The following is a 16,341-nucleotide window of genomic DNA, read 5'->3' as shown; positions in this document are numbered from 1 at the left end:
AGTGGTGACCAGGCTGGCATGGGAGTGGTTAGGGGGTGATCAGGATGGCAGGCAGAAGTGGTTAGGAGCAATCAGGCAGGCAGACAGGCAAGTGGTTGGAAGCCAGCGGTCCCAGATTGTGAGAGGGATGTCCGACTGCTGGTTTAGACCCGATCTGGCAGTCAGACATTTCCTGAGGGGTCCCAGATTGGAGAGGGTGCAGGCTGGGCTGAGGGACACCCCCCCCACCACCACAGTGCATGAATTTCGTGCATTTGGCCTCTAGTATTAAAATGAAACTTCAGGAAAGGCTCAAGTGCTAAACTTTAGTAAAAAAGAGTTCCCTATACTGTGGACATACCAGTCTTTGTACACTGAGCTGCCTTGCTATACCAATATTTGATCTCAGTAAGCAATTTTATCAGCCTGTACAAGAAAAAAAAAATTACATAGAAGAAGGAGGGAAAACTAGCAACGGTTGACACTAGCATAGCATCTTAGAGGCAATCATCAAAAATGTTTCTCACAAGAAGTCAAATTATTAAATTCATAAATATCCCTCCCACTGTAAAAAGTGATAGCAATTGTTAATGCCACCGATCCAACAGGGAACACGGGAAAATTATGGCTTTAATTTCAACCATTAAAGTACTGGCGGCTTTATGAAGAGCCGGGTCTGTGCATGAAAGCGCTGCGATGAATTCTCTTCCCCTAGGACTTGAGATCAACAGACTAAACAGCCTGCCCTGCAACACGGATGCCCTCAACTACCTCTCTCTTCTCCTGAACTGTACACCCACCAACCAGAGTGTGGGGGAGGGAAGGCTGCTGACAGGGCACCCCCTTAGGTTAGGACAGAGCTCTCCATCAGCAAAGTGGGTGCCCAGGAGGGCACATGTGGCCAGAGGTGCCTCCTGGGCTCTCAGAGGTCTTTGCCAGGCATTAGATAGAAGAACTCGGTCAGGGACAGATGATAGCCACAGCTGACAAGTGAGAGAGCGAGACTGAATCTGTTGCTAGTGCCTGGCTGCTGTCCACTGCTGTTGCCAGGGAAACAGACGTCAGCTTGATGGAAACAAGGATCAGCGAAAACTTTCACTTACCTCGTTTCCACTGATCCCGACAGCCATTTCTATGGAAACAGTAGCCGCGAGCCAGTGGCAGAGAGGTTACCACTCACTTGTTAATGTCAGGTGTGGCTACCAGCCTGTGCACTTCAGGTACCATGGTACCAACAGCACCAGCATCCAGCTGCCAGCTACCCCCGACAGCCTTTTAACTCTGCAACAAGAAAGTTCAGTGTTTGAAAGTATATAGAAATGTCTAGCTTGGTTCTTTATTCGAAAAAGGAAGTTCGCATTCTTCCACCTGTGGCTGAAGCAGGGCTTAACGTCTTGTTCTACCAAAGCCAAACCATGTGAAGTTATTAGAGGACATGGATCTCTCCCCCAGCTTTCAACTCCATTCACGACTTTACTTCCAAGTTCAAGAAAAGAGACATCCGACAGTGTGGACACATCTTTTACATATTAGCCTAGACAAGCCAAAGACAGATCCAGCTAAACGTTGGGAAGTATTTTGCTATAAGTGGTCATTAGGGGTGTCTTTTTCTGGAATTCTGGCAGCCTGATCATCACTAATTACATACAGGAAAACCTTTTTTTTATTGTAAAAACTATCTACAAAGAACCCTCCAACATTCCTTTGTAGGAATGGTCTGTTGGTCAAGATAGGAAATTAATTCATGAACTCAGTACAGTTTTATTCTGTAATACAGTGATAACCAGGCATACTGATTGCCTGGTTATCCCATGACTTAACAATATGCCTTTCAATGTTGTAAGCAATTCAGCTGCTCTCTTAAGATGCAGGTTATGTCAGAGAAGTGTGTATAGGGAGAAATTCTGTTGTTCCTTTTCTATCAGCAGAGGCTGGTCAAGTGCTGAATGAGAGCCAAATCTAATCCCACTCATGAATAATGTATAAAAGGGCCTATTCCCAGAGCATATGTCGCCACTTAGAAACTATTCACAAGCAAGAGAGCCACCATCTACCCTGATATGTTTTGCCTCCTTTGCCAACATTCAAGGGGGAAAAATCAGAGGCACCCTCTGATTTAACACATCTTTTAATGGTGTGAATTTCAATGGACCAGGGTGCAAATGACGATGCCCCAAACCTGCTCCTATTCTGTGTAATTCTCATAAAATACAGCTGACAGTCCCAGCACTGCCCCCACCGTCCCTCCCCAAACTCCACACATCAGCAGTTACCATGAAAAGCAGCCAGGCTTGGGTCTCTGTCTAGGCCCTGGGATCTGATGCAACTAGAACGGGGAATCGGAAGGATGTGATAGTGAAATTCAGAATAATCACCTGGCTTGAAAATGGCTCTTAAGATGCTTCACTTCATCCATGTCCCCACAAAACTTTTAAAGTTAAGATAAACAGGCCTCTAGTCATATAAAATGAGATTATTGATTTCAAAAGAGAACCTGTGACCTGGTAGATTTGCAACTAATTGGGACACAAAGACACAAATTAACTTAGAGCTGAATGATGTTGAATTTATAGACATGGGTTCAATTTACATTCAATCTAATGTCATAAAATCTGGTTTACAAAGAGCATTTATCTTCCAACAATATACAAGGACTGCTTACCAAAAGAAGTGGTTCAAATATTTTTTCAGAAGAGGTTGACAAAAACCACAGCTTTGAATTCATGGGCGAATTACAAATGATTTTCAGCTTTCTTTAAAGCAGGCCCAGGAGGTGGTTTATGTAGTAATATTCTTTAGGAATCACTGGCTATGTGATTATGTATATACAGACATGTGCATATAACAAAACATTTTAAAGTATAACTTTGACTTTTCATTAATTCAGGCTTACCTTGGCCTATAATTATTAATTGGTTTAAAAGGACTGAGTTAATTTGATTTTCCTTGCATCCCATTAACTAACAATATGCCTTATATACTCTTACTTGAGCCATCACAACAATGACCAAGCACTGTACACTCTTGCTCAATGAATCCTCTACACAGTTGGTATTATTAGCTCCATTTCACAGATAGGGAAAGTGAGATTCAAAGAAGTTAAGTAATTTGCCCCAAATCTCATGTGGTAAAAGGTAGAGCAAAGATGCAAGCCTTGGTGATCCAACTCTAAAGCCGGTGAGTTTAACCACTATGTTACAGAAATGCCAGTACCTACCCCTATTTGTGGCCAAAAAAAATCACTGTCAGACATAACTTCAATCGCAATGATTCAGAGCTTGACAAGGAACCTCCGCAGCCTCCTCGTGGAGGACACAGAATACAGTAGTAACATGTGTACCAAGCACGTTTCTCTGGTCACTTCCTGGGAAATGCAGAGAATGGTACCCTTTAGATAATTTCCAAAGGACCCCAGGGAAGGGGGCATAGCCTTATATACAGATACATTAGATGAGTAAAACACCCTTTGTATATTTTTGAAGCACTTCTACATTCATGAGCTGATTCAAGCCAGCACCCTGTGGGAAGGTGGGTGGTGGGTCATCCCTGTGTGAGACACGAGGAGACAGAGGCTCAGGGCTACTAAGTGAAGTCCCAGAATTACTGTGTGACATTGGCTGGACCAAAACCCAGGTCTCCTAGCTCCCTTTTCATCTACCAGCCCCCTCCTCAGGGCCTAGACCTCAGCTCTGGGGACCATGCTAGCTCATGGCAGGTGTGCCCAGCATCAGGCGGGTCCTGCAGGTGCAGAACGGAGCCCACTGCCCCTGGCACCCTTTCCCCTGGGAATATGGCAATGATGCTAAAGGAACAAAGCACCGAAGCACCAACGTGTTCTCTTCTTTTGTCTATTCACCGACAAACACCTCAAAAGAGACAAGGAGTTAAATGAACAATTTTAGAATTGGAAAACCACGAAGCTTTTAAAAAGTCAGCCTGACGGGCGACGTGGCCTGCCTGAATTGTAGATTTCACTGAGACATGCTTTCTAGTCACTGGTCATAACAGGCCCATCTTCTCAATGACAACTTAATGTGAAGCTGCCACACGAGTTAGACAGCTCGGCTCCTCCCGCAGCACCCTGTGCTCAGAGACCAAGGTCTTCCTCTGCTCATGCCTGGCTACGGGGGGTGCAGTTTGTAAACTTCGTACTCACCTTGAGGAAAAGGGTCTGCTGGAAAACCAAAGGGGTTTCCAAAGCACCAACCTTAGAATGCTCTCAAAATGTACCGGCAACGAATCATGTGGCAGATCAAAATCGGTTCAAGAGTAAATAGGATGGCCTGGCCACACAAAATCTGAGACGGAGCCAAGGAGCAGGAACAGATATTCCCCCGTGGCCAACAGACTTAAAGACACACACCCTCATTTCATGGTTCTGCATCAGAAAGCTACAGCAAGGTCTTCAACGTCTACAATAGGAGTCTTCTATTTCGGTGCTTTTGGGATTCCGTTTGTGTTGGACTCATGGCCCTAAAAGGCTTTGCAACATTAAGTTGTCTTTCTTTTAGCATTTACATCCTTCTGGTTTTGTCACCTCTGTAAAAATTGTGAAGAACCCTAAGACTACAATGAAAGTATTTTGAATTTGCTTTAACAAGAAGACGAACACGAGGGACCCATTTTGATTTCCGGTTGCCTTGGGGGGAAACCAAGGGGAGGTGGCTGGGCAGAGACCCGCAGGTCACTGTTAGGGCAGGTGGGAGCCTGCCAGCTCCTCGGACGTTTCCCCAATAGATGCCTTCTCATCTTCCAAGATCCAGCTGACAGCCCTTGGGCCACACCTCTCCTCCAGTGTTGCCCGCCTGCACTGCTTAACAATAGTCTCTCCCGCCAGACAATGAAGGTCTGAACACTAGGCCTCTGTCTGTGGCTTAGACATCTTGGCACCCCTGGCCCTTGGCCCAGAGCCGGGCACTCAGCAGAACTCGGGAATCGCTAGCCAAATTAGTCAACAGGCTGAAAGGCTCTGCTCTGCAGACGTGGTTCTCACTTTACACAAAGAGCCCCCAGCATCTCCTACCAAAGTGGCCTCTGGTGGAGGAGAGTCCGTATGCAGCCCACGGGTACGTGCACCCACAGGGGGAGGCACTAGGGAGTGTTAGGTTTTATTTTAAAATCTATACATCATTTGCATTCTCCTTCAGAAAGGGATCTAGTTTGGTTTTGATACAAAAATGTTTTTTAAGTTACTTTCAATTAAATTATTTCCCCCGAAATACAGTTCAGTAAACTGGTTGTTCCATGAGGGTGTGTGCCCTTTTTATCCCCCAGATCTGGGTACCCCCGCCATTGGGGGTGCATATTTAATGCCCACCTTTCTAATGAGGAGCCCCTCCTCCCAGCTTTTCCTTTTTTCTTTTTTAAGCAGCTTCCTCGTGCCAGGGCGCCGGTGCCTGCTCTGCGGAGCTCAGAGATAAGCATGTCACCGGCTCTGTTGAAATTAGCGGTTTCCATGGCCTCAGTCAGTTTAGTTGGGTTTAGGAGACACGAGGCGCCAAGGGAGTCACAACAGAATTGCTGTTGACCTTGGCCAGGCTGCTCCTGCGGCAGAGTTCAGCACGATGCCGTTTCTCCAGGGATCATTTCCACCCTCAAACCCCACCACCAGCCGGAGCCACGGAGGTTCACTAGGAGGAGGGCACTTTAAAGGTCTAAGTGAAAGAGCATGAGGCTTGAGGAGCCACTTCTCTGAAGAAGGAAGCTTTGCTATGGGTGGGGGGCCAGGGCATGCCTCCACCCCCCAACTCAGTCCCAGCCCCGACCCCTCTCACTGGGAGGCACACTGCTGGGGCTGCTGGGCCCTAGGTAGCCTCCATGTGTGAAACTGACCCCCTGGGTCAAGGAGAATTCCAAATCCTCCCCCACCCCCCTGCAAGCAGGCAGGGAGGCGGGAGGGAGGCGAGGAGGGGAGCAGAGATGGACAGCTGGCTCGGCTTTCTGCTCTGAGAAAAAGGCGACAGAGGTCTCTCCACTGACTCGGCGTTACATGAAGACATCACTTGCCCGAGACACAAGCCCCACAAGCTCCGAAAGAGGAAGATAAAGTGAGTGACAAGAGGAAGATAAACTCACTGGGAAGCAAGTCCATCAGCAGCGTTTCCTGATGATGTCTGCACTCAGTGAGTAACACAGGCTCCCCGGGAGGTGGGACCTCCTGGGCCTCCAGCAGCACCCCAGCACCCCCTCCAGGCCCCCCAACAGTTACAGTCCCCCTGCTGGCCGCTTCTGAGAGAGCCTCGACAGTCCCAGGTCCCTTCCCTGGGGTACTTGCTCCCCTTTCTGGGGTACCTGCAGGACAGTGAGGTGGCACAGCTGCCCCAAGGTAAGGCGGAGCCCAGAGACACCCAAGTCCCCGTCCTGAGCCCATCTCCCCTGAGCCCTCTCTATAGAAGGTAAAAAAAAAAAAAAAATGAAGTTCCAAAAACAATGACGGAAGGACAAGGACCATGACAAGACCAAAAAACATGTATGTGCAGCCCTGGCCAGTTTGCTCACTGGTTAGAGCATCAGTCCACGAACCAAAGGGTTGTGGGTTTGATTCCCAGTCAAGGGCACATACCTGGGTTGCAGATTCAATCCCTATCCTCCCCACAACCCCCCAAGTCAGGGCAGGTACAGGAGACAACCAGTGGCTATTTCTCTCTCTCTCCCTCCCTCCTCCCTTCCTCTCTAAAACAAAATCAATGGAAAAATATCCTCAGGTGAGTATTAATAAAATAAAACAAAACAAAAAAAAACATGCATGTGCAAAAGTTGATCATTACTCGATATGAAAAATTCTACCAGTTAAGATTAAAAATGAATTAGAGGGAAAATTCTCACAGTGACAGCAGCAGAAAACCAAGCTAATCAACAATCCCGAGAGCAGGGCATTAAGATTTTAAAATGTGTTTAGTATTTATGTGCTAGCCTAGGCTTATTTCTCCTTCACAATGAAATCTAAAACACCTTGGAAATATGCATGATTATCTCAAAGGGGCAGGTTATGCACCAATGGGAATAAAACCACAAAAGACGCCCTTTCCTGGGGGAGACCAAGGTCGGGACTCCTTTTCCTCCCTGGTAACCCACTTTGGCACTTCAGCAAATTAATGCAACTGGCTTCAGGGAAACGTTCTCATTAAATTAATAGTGTTTGGCAAGCATCAGAAACACAGAATCTCACAGATAGATACGGGCAGAAAGAATCACAGTTCAATCCAAAAGCCACACACAGAGGAAACATCAGAGTTCACACACATGCAGGGGAGCCTCGGGGGCGACGGGGGGGACACACACAGCCGCCCCCGGAACATGAGGCAGCAGAATGGGCAACATGAATCCAACTGCTTACCCACTAAGGACACCAAGAACCAGGTTAAGGACGAAAAATGAGCCAAGGATAATCAGACTAACAAAATACACCCATGGCCATTCCCATCCTATCGCATCATTTACCTGTAAAATGTAAGGAGATGTTATCAGTTATCTATTTACTAAAGAGCGGAGCCCCAGGAGCAGCTGCCAGACCACGTGGGGCTTTGGTGGAAGGTCAGTGCCCTTAGGGCTGGACCCCACCCAGGGCCTTCCGTTTCTTGTCCTCACCTAAGGATACGTTCTGCTGCTGAAGTCTGGGGCCTACCAAAAGTCTGCTGGGACCAGCTCATTTAGTGACTGTTTTGGACCAATTCATCTGCATTATATTTGGATCCAGACCAGTAAAGCAATTATAAATGTGTCTCATTTTAGGACAGACAGAAGGGCAAGCAATGGAAAGTATTTAAATGCCAAGCAACAACGCTGATGAACTCCTGGTCAATAACTATCCGATCGCTGCCTTTCATGAAGGCTGGTGAGGTTCCAGGAACCATCGTGATTTGGGAAGCCTCAGCAGAGGACAAGCGTCTTGGAGGACATGTGAGGCTTGGCACCCACCCGGCGGCCCCATCTAGCAAAGCCTGTGTGGTCTTGGCAACTGTCCTCAGGGCTCTGCTTTCAAGATGAAAGAGGTGTAGCTTACCCGCTCAATACACCAAGTACAAGATTTAGTACGAAAAATGACCCAAAGATGACGAGACTGACAAAATACACCCAGGGCAATTCAAATCCCATAGCATCATTCATCTGTAAGAAACAAGATGGTCTCATAGGGGTGGGTTAATAAGGGAATCTAGTAAGGAGAGAGGGTCACATTAGAGACAGCATTCTATACATTTAATGAAACATTTACTTAGATTCAAATCAGAGACAACAGTAGCCAATACATTTTCATTATATATTACACACACACACACACACACACTCACACACACACAAAGGCATCAAAGCTTTCAGGGCAAATGAGAGCCAACTTTAGCCACCGGTAGGGCAATCAGCTGGGATTTGGCTTTTCCTCACAGGAAGCTGCCGCCATTAGGGATTTTCTGAAAGGATCTTGGTAGAGGACAAAACTACTGCTTCGCTGAAAATTATTTCCTCCTCTGTCCAAGTTGTTAGTACTTCTTTTTGCTTTTGAAATTTGGGATGGTGGAAAAGTCTTAGTTATAGAGACAAACTGGCAACATTTGACTCTATAAATTCTATTCTTTAAAAAAAACACACACACTAAAATAATAACATTCCATTGGGAGCCAACCTCTCCAAGGAAACCTACCACCCTAAATCTGAATGGCCCTCAATCAGTGAGTCAAGCACAGCTAAATTAATGCAAAGTAGGCGAGCGCTCAGAAGTCAGCGAGCTGACATGCTCCAGGAAATGAGATTTTCATGCCTGCACCACAGGAAGGACCCAGGAGAAGCAGAAGCACTATCCCCCACACCTACCCTGGATGACCCAGCCTGGAAGCCTGGCTTCATCTAGTGAAGCGGTTCTCAACCTGTGGGTCGCCACCCTTTGGCAGTCGAACGACCCTTAGGGGTCGGTTGCCTAAGACCATCCTGATTCATAACAGTAGCAACATTACAGTTATGAAGTAGCAACGAAAATAATTTTATGGTTGGGTCACAACATGAGGAACTGTATTTAAAGAGTCAGAAGATTGAGAACCACTGATCTAGAGGAACCCCATGCCCCACTGTGGGACAAGCTTCTGTGGGACAGTCAGACATGGCCTCCTGGACAGACACCCCCAAGAGGGTTTGGTCATGAGCAGCTTTCATGCTGGAGCAAACAGGTACTTTAAGGTTCACGGCCGGATGAACTTTCCAACAGCACAGGTCAGTGTTAAATTGGGCAAACGCTTCTCCCAGGAAGGAGATGCTGAGGGCCAGTTGGGGACAACAGGAATGACCCCAGGCCGGACTTTGCTGGAGCACCCAGCACCTCCGGCTGACAGCACTATACCTAGTCTGGGCCGACTCGTGGCTCTTGCCTTGCAGGTACAAGGCCTTCGGACTTTAAGCATGTGCTTTCCTCCACACTATGTGGCTCCAGGTTTCCGCTTTACAGAACGAGACTCATGCATTTCACTGTTTGCCTCACACAGAAGCCAAACAGGAAGAGAGAACATTAAAAAAAATTACCTAACATCTGTTACTGAAGTCTAGGGAAAGGGCATTAAATCCCTTACGAAACACCTGTTTGGCCACATGAAAACTGATGTGCTTAATAGAACTCATATCAGTCTGCACATCTTACATTGGCAATTAGAGTAATGAATGAGCCAAGGCCATGGCTGCAATTGTTGATCTAATTAAGCTGGGTAAACTAATTTCAGCTGGAAGGCATAGGGTAATTCTTCCAAAGCAGCTACGCCACCAAACTTATTTAAAAACCCATGTGTGGAGGACAAGAAAACAGGCTGCTTGGTGTAGTGGCCAGAGCCCAGCCTGGAGGCAGGACCTTCTATGGGGACCTCTCTGGGCCTGCTTCCTCTCTATTGGAACAGGAGTGCGTACGACAGGAGAGAGCATGCTCACAGGATGGGAGAGAGCTGTCCAAGTCCAGGACTCCCACCAGGAGACCTCGCTTTTCAACAACTCTGGCCAAGTCAGTGGGCTGAGCCCTCAGCTTCACCCCTTCATTTGGGCCTCAGTCTTGTGTTGTCTGCTCCACATGGGAGGAAACTTTTATTTTTAAGGAAAGACCTTTATAATTTCTTAGGAGTGTTTGACAGATTCAGATTTGCTCAAATCAGAAATATCACCTGGAATGATCACTGGAGGCTGGGGGCGAGGCTAAAGCTAAACAAAGGCCACAGGAGACTCTAATCCCCAGACATCAGGGAAGAGAAGCAGAGCTCAGGCTTCGAGGCCAGTCTTTCTCCCAACTAAACCTTCTCAACCCAATCTCTTCTCAGAGGCCAGTGTTTCTCAGACCTTATATACACAGGACAAATCAGAACTGACAAGCTGTTCCCCAAAATACCCACATGAAAACAGAGACACTAGTTGGGATTTTGTCTGCAAGGTCTTTATGCACAATGGGGAAATGGGCATGAGCTGAAGCATTTCAATTTAGATATCTTTTTAAAATATTTATATCACAGTTATCATGTGGAGCCACCTGATGCCCAGGGAATAATATTCTACTGGGTGTCAGTTTTCCCTTACTTCAAAGGTTGAAATGCATATTCATGTCTCCAATTGAAGGCCATCCTAAAACTACTGGAAACACCACTGGATACCTGGGATGCTGGCTGTAGGCAGATCCCCTGAGCATGGAATAAGAGAAAGGTACAGGAAGGCAAGCACTTGGCCAACTAGAGAGGAATTTCCAGGTACCCTGAAGGAAGTCAATGGTCAAGTTGACCATGAGAATACCCCATTAGAGCCTGACAGCCAGCGACTCCATAGGTGCCTTCACTGAAAAGAGCTTGGCAATAAGGCAAGAGGCCACATATAATTTATATGGACAGCTCTCTCCTGAAACCAATACTTTTTAAATTAATTTCTTACATTCAAAAACATGTCCTCCGAGTTAAAGGAGAAAAATAAAAAAGAATCATGTAGTCTTGTTCTGCACCTTAAAGACAACAAATTTAAAGCCCCAAGAGCTCCAGTGACCTGTCCAAGGTCAAACACCAAGCTCTCGCCCAGCCCTAATGTTCATTCCTTGCACTATACCCTTCTGCCTCTGTGGCCAACAAATGCATGCGAGTCAGATGACAGCTTAATTATGCTTATGGAACTCAATTTATAAAAGCTCCACTAATAATTTTTTTTCCACCAGAGTTAATAATCCTACTCCCCACACATCCATATGGTTCTAAGTGTGTCTTTCTGAATATCAGGCATACCTGTACTTTCCTTCTCAAGACCACTGGCAAGACTCTTGAGATCTGAGGTCTCAATGAGCTTGGTAACTGACTGAATATAAACCTGACAAGATGCACATAATCCCTGGCAAAGACTTTGTCCACCATATACAAACAACCAAAGGATTGGAAAATTTGCTTGCCATCAATATTTAAAATCAAATCTCCTTAGTTATCTCTCAAGATGTTTCCTTGATACCCTCGTTGTGGATAAAAATTAATATTTAAACATGGCCCATCTACACTGAGGCAATGGGATTTTACACTTGAAGAGTAATAGTAATTAGTCTTTGCTGTGCTGGGCATGGATGTTCTGTTCTGGAACAGCTATGTGGCTTCCAGCTGATTGTGGCCCATAACATATTAAGAAGGCTGGGTGCCTTGCCTGCCTATCTCTATGATGTAATCAACAGGTAATTAAAAACAACCTGATGTGTTTCAGAGACTAAGATCTTGGTGAAGATGGTGGAAGATGTGACTTTGCTGCCCCAAATGTTATAGAAGGGTGGAGATATACCAAGGAGAGAGTGCTGGATTCTAGTCTAGACCAGGGGCCAACAAACTATGAGCTGCAGGCCAAACCCACCCAGCCACCTGCTTTTGTGCAGCATTTGAGCTAAAAGTGGCATTTACATTTTTAAATGGTTAAAAAAATCAAGAGAGTATTTTATGACACGTGAATGTTATACAAAATTCAAATTTCAGTTTCCATAAAAATGGCTTCATTAGAAACCATCTGTCTACATGTTGCCAATGGCTACTTCTGAGCAACCCAGGGCAGAGGGCAGAATTGAGTTGTGACACAGACATTATGGCCTGCAAGGCCAAATACATTTACTATCTGGCCCCTTATAAAAAAAGAATATATACCCACATTCTAGATCAAGGACCACAACCTCTTGCTGTAGGACCCTAGGGATGTTCAGTGACCTCTCTATATTCCACTGTTTCCATCTTCAAAATCCCAGACTTTCTCTAAAGGGATATAGGCTGGGATAATATTAATAAATTATGTGTGTTCCTCCATTGAAATAAAGATGCCATGTAGTTCATTGAGACTATAACTATTATATTGTTAAATTATTAACTCTGACTGTCATATTAACAATAGAGATCACAATTACATGATCTTGGGTGATACTGCAAGGTTCTCAGGAAGGCAAGTGGAAACTCGTTTCTGGGCACATGGAGTTTTCTCTCCTTTAATCTCACACTCCCAGAGGTTTCACTTGCTTGACAAAAGGAAACTGTCATGTGAGAATGCGCAGAAATATAACATAAAGTATAAAATTGTCCATTAGTCAAGGCATGTTGGATCAGCAGTGAACAATTTACCTTGACTAGAGAGAACAACAAAGTTGAGAGGATCACAGATTTTTTTTTTAATCAAATTGCTGTTTTCTGTACTGTTTCGGGGACGGATTCGAGTTTGGGCTATTTGGATGATGCTTTTTGGATTTACCAGAAATTTCAAGGGAAATCTGGGAGTGAGAACTCAACTAATCCAACGAGGAGTTGCAACTTTTTAAACAATACTAGTGAAAAGGAACCCTTTGCTTAATTTGAGGGTCCCCTTGCATGACCAAGGTCTTGGTTCATCCAATATAATCTCCCTCCTTCGTCCTTTCCATGAAAGGCATTGACATATAAATATAAACAATAGATGTGCATACCCACACAGACACACACACACACACACATACACACACACACACACACTCCTATAACAACAAGAAAAAGGAGAGAAAAGGAGAGAAACAAGGAATAACATGCTGGTGCTGCTTAAACCTTATTACCAAACTAGACACAGACTCTGGGGTTGAAAATAAAAACATACCCTCCCTGCCTAACATTGAGGATAGAGGGACTTCTATAATCCTGTAAGCATGTGGTCACTGCTGAAGGGAAGCAAAAATCTACTATAACCATCAGATGCTCTGTTCTCTGAAGTTACAGAGTAATATGAAATCCTATAAAGTGTCTAAAATTTAAAAGCTACATCTCAATCTGCAGGCCTTCTCGCTAGAGATTGCCCATTCAAGAGGCGTTGTATTACTATGAATTGCCTTTTAACAAGTTATTATTGGAATCCTGGTTAATCTCATTTGGATTTTGGTTTAGCCTCCAAATCTACATGTCAGCTGTTTTTCCTAGCAACTCTGTGGCATGGAAAATAATTTCTAAACTTCTGTGAGTTTTTTCAAATTCTACCAAACAAATAAACAAACAGGCTCAGCTCTGGGAAATGGCTGTTGAAATGCTACCACTCTTCATTTATGGCCAAGCCTCCTGGCACTGTCTGGATCAAGAAGAACCAGACTCCAGCCATCGAAGGGGTGTCCCCCCGTTTTCACGGCCAGCTGGATGGGTCAACGCTCCATTTCTACCCTCTCTGCCAGAGTTCTTTGGCTCCAAAAGGAAAGGAAGAGAGAACTAAGGGCTTGTGCTGGGCTGATTTATATGGTACTGAAGAGGCAAGGGAAATATAATAGGGGAAAAAAAACATTTTGGCTTTAGGGCTGTGCTAAGTTATGGAAAGCATGAAAGGTATGCAATTTATGTTCCCCATCTTCCGTTCAGGAGACTAGTAAAGCAACCTTCCTTGGTGTATAAAAGAACAATTTTAGCCCATGAAGCCTCTTCACCTGGGAAATAACTCCTGGCTCTCTAAGAGGTTACCGGGGCCAGCCTGGCCTCCTGGGCTCCTCCAGGAAGGGGCCACTAGGCGCACTGGGCAAGCACTCCCCTGGCAGCCCAGGGGCATGGAGGGAGCCCACACTGGCCTCCTGCTCTCTAGAATGGACACTAAATGCCTGAGGAGGAAAGATGATGAGTCTTGCTGAGTGAAGAGAGGGTCTGCTTCCCTTCCCCAAAACACTGACTTCCAGGGTTTCTTTTTCAGTCCACTCCCCAATGGCTCTAGCTAACGCAACTGTCATCCAAAGAAAGAACACTCCACCAGCTCCCTCCCCACACTGCTTACCCAGTAGAGCACGTCTGTCCAGCCCTCCATGGTGATGCACTGGAACACGGTGAGCATAGCAAAGGCAAAGTTATCGAAGTTGGTGATGCCTCCGTTGGGGCCAACCCAGCCACTCCTACACTCCGTGCCGTTAACGATACACTGGCGTCCATTCCCTGAGAACGCACATGGCGCTGGGTCCTCTTCAGCTACTATATCTGCAAGCAGAGCAAGAAGGCTTCACCACCCAAGAATGAACATCAGGACACCCAAGCCTGAGGAGGCCGAGCAGCCTTGCTTCCTCCCATCTCTGCTGTCTCCGAATCCCACTTGACCTTCAAGGTCCGCTCCACACAGTGCCTCCTCCGTGGATGTTGCCATTTCCTGTACTCACAGCACCTTTCTCTCCTGGGGCTCTCCCCTCTGTGCTCACTCACAGCACCTTTCTCTGCTTGTGCCCCCTGGCAGCACCTTTCTCAAGTCTGTATACAATGACACTGATTCGCCTCGTGTTCTAATTCTGGGGGTCCCTCGTCTTCTTGCCAGGACACATTATACAGGAAATCAGGACCAAAAAGGAGATTTATTTATTTTGAACATAATTCACACTAGGAACTGGCCCAGTAAATTTACTGGTACATTTGGCTTCTTTTTTTCCTCACTCTCATTTTGTTTTAAGATTTTCTCAAAACCACAAAAGTTGTTTGGGAGGAAATAAAAAGTTGGGTGAGCGACCATTTTCATTACTCACCTGAGTCAGCAAAAAAACATGTTTTGTGCATTTTTCCAATAAAAAGTTCCAATCCTATAATAGCATAGATTATGATTACAAATAATACCAAAAGGGCTATGTGAAGGAGGGGAACCATGGCTTTTATAATGGAGTTCAGGACAACTTGTAAACCTAGGAGAGAGAGAAATAAGTTTGTGAGCCAGGAAGAAACTTCAGGGATGCACATATATAATTCCTAATGGCGCCTGCTTTGCATGTGACACATAGTAATAAGACTCAGAGAGATATCTCAAAGCTTTCAATTAGCATTAATCTGGATGTGAAATAAGTTAAAAAGGAAACTTAAAGATCATCTAATCCAACTTCCTCACTTGACAGATGGGGAAGACCTAGAGAGGGGACTGTCCAGTATCAAAGTTAATCACTCATGCATGCATTTGTTCATCCATTCAAAAACGCTCCTTGAACATCTACCACGTGGCAAGCATCAGGTTAGTGCTTTGGGAGACATGAGGATGTATTACATAATGTGCCTTCTCTCCAAGAGCTTGTATCCTAGGAGGAGACATAGGAATTAAATGCAAAGGAAAGGTCGCACACAAATGCTGTATGAGTAACATCAGTCACAGTTACACATCTGAGGGGGGAGGAGAAAGAGGACTGGGTGGCAGCCTCCCTTTGGCAGGGCCTGGGTCTGAGGAGGGTGATTTCCACAGGTGGGCAGGGGAGAGGCGATGCCAGGCAGAGGGGAGAGCGCACCAAGCGCACAGAGGTGAGCCAGCACTGTATGGGCTCGGGATGGGGGGCCTTGGCTGGTGGGAACTAGTGGGAAGGAATATCAGGAAGGAAAAGCAGCCTGCAGCTAGGTAGCTCTGGGCTTTGAATCTGGGCTACAGGACCATCTTTAGTCTGTTAGTGAAAGGCAGCCTCTTTAGCAAGACGAATGGGGCAGCAGTAGGCAGGATCGGTGGAGACCAGAACTCAGCAACTGAATCTGAGGGAGAAGGAGGTACCTCTGGAGGCAGGGTCATGGGGAAATCCTAGTGCCCAGCCAAAAAAAAAATTTAAAAAAAGCATGTCAAAAGGAGGCTCTCCTGGAATGAGGGAGGCAGGGGACAAGCAGAGGAAGGGGAGCAACTCAGAACCAGTGAGTCGATCGCGGCACAGCATGAAGAGGAAAGCATGCTGCAGCGGAACCCTGGGCTTGAGGGATGGGGAAGGGACACGAAAGCCTGGAGACTGTCCATGGAGTGATACTCAGAGCCATGATATAGGAAGAGAAAGAGGGGGAATGGAGAGGGAGATAGTAGGTGGGAGGAGGCAGAAGACTGAGGGACAGTGATGGCCAGGAGACCAGAACTCACCTAGAACCTGACCTCCACGTTTAGTGTCCTACCTTCTTCCCACCACCCATGACCCCAGCTTCTGCT

The 16,341-nt window shown here is 46.0% G+C and overlaps 1 protein-coding gene across 2 annotated transcripts in view; it reads right to left on the bottom strand.

Annotated features, from left to right (window-relative positions):
• Window positions 1-16,341, bottom strand: part of CACNA1D (calcium voltage-gated channel subunit alpha1 D) — a 306,783-nt gene that overhangs the window by 136,472 nt on the left and 153,970 nt on the right. Inside the window, exons 6-8 of one of the 2 annotated variants that reach the window (XM_015571127.1) lie at window positions 14,930-15,082; window positions 14,200-14,396; window positions 7,982-8,085 (exon numbers count right to left, since the gene is read on the bottom strand). In XM_015571127.1, the coding sequence (XP_015426613.1) occupies window positions 7,982-8,085; window positions 14,200-14,396; window positions 14,930-15,082 (454 nt within the window). Of the gene's footprint in view, window positions 1-7,315; window positions 7,420-7,981; window positions 8,086-14,199; window positions 14,397-14,929; window positions 15,083-16,341 lie in introns of both variants that reach the window. The other variant, XM_006754674.2, reaches the window with a different exon arrangement.

This window comes from Myotis davidii, unplaced genomic scaffold (assembly GCF_000327345.1).
Source record: "Myotis davidii unplaced genomic scaffold, ASM32734v1 scaffold111, whole genome shotgun sequence".
NCBI classification, from domain to species: Eukaryota; Metazoa; Chordata; class Mammalia; order Chiroptera; family Vespertilionidae; genus Myotis; species Myotis davidii.
This window is presented reverse-complemented; position numbering and strand designations above follow the sequence as displayed.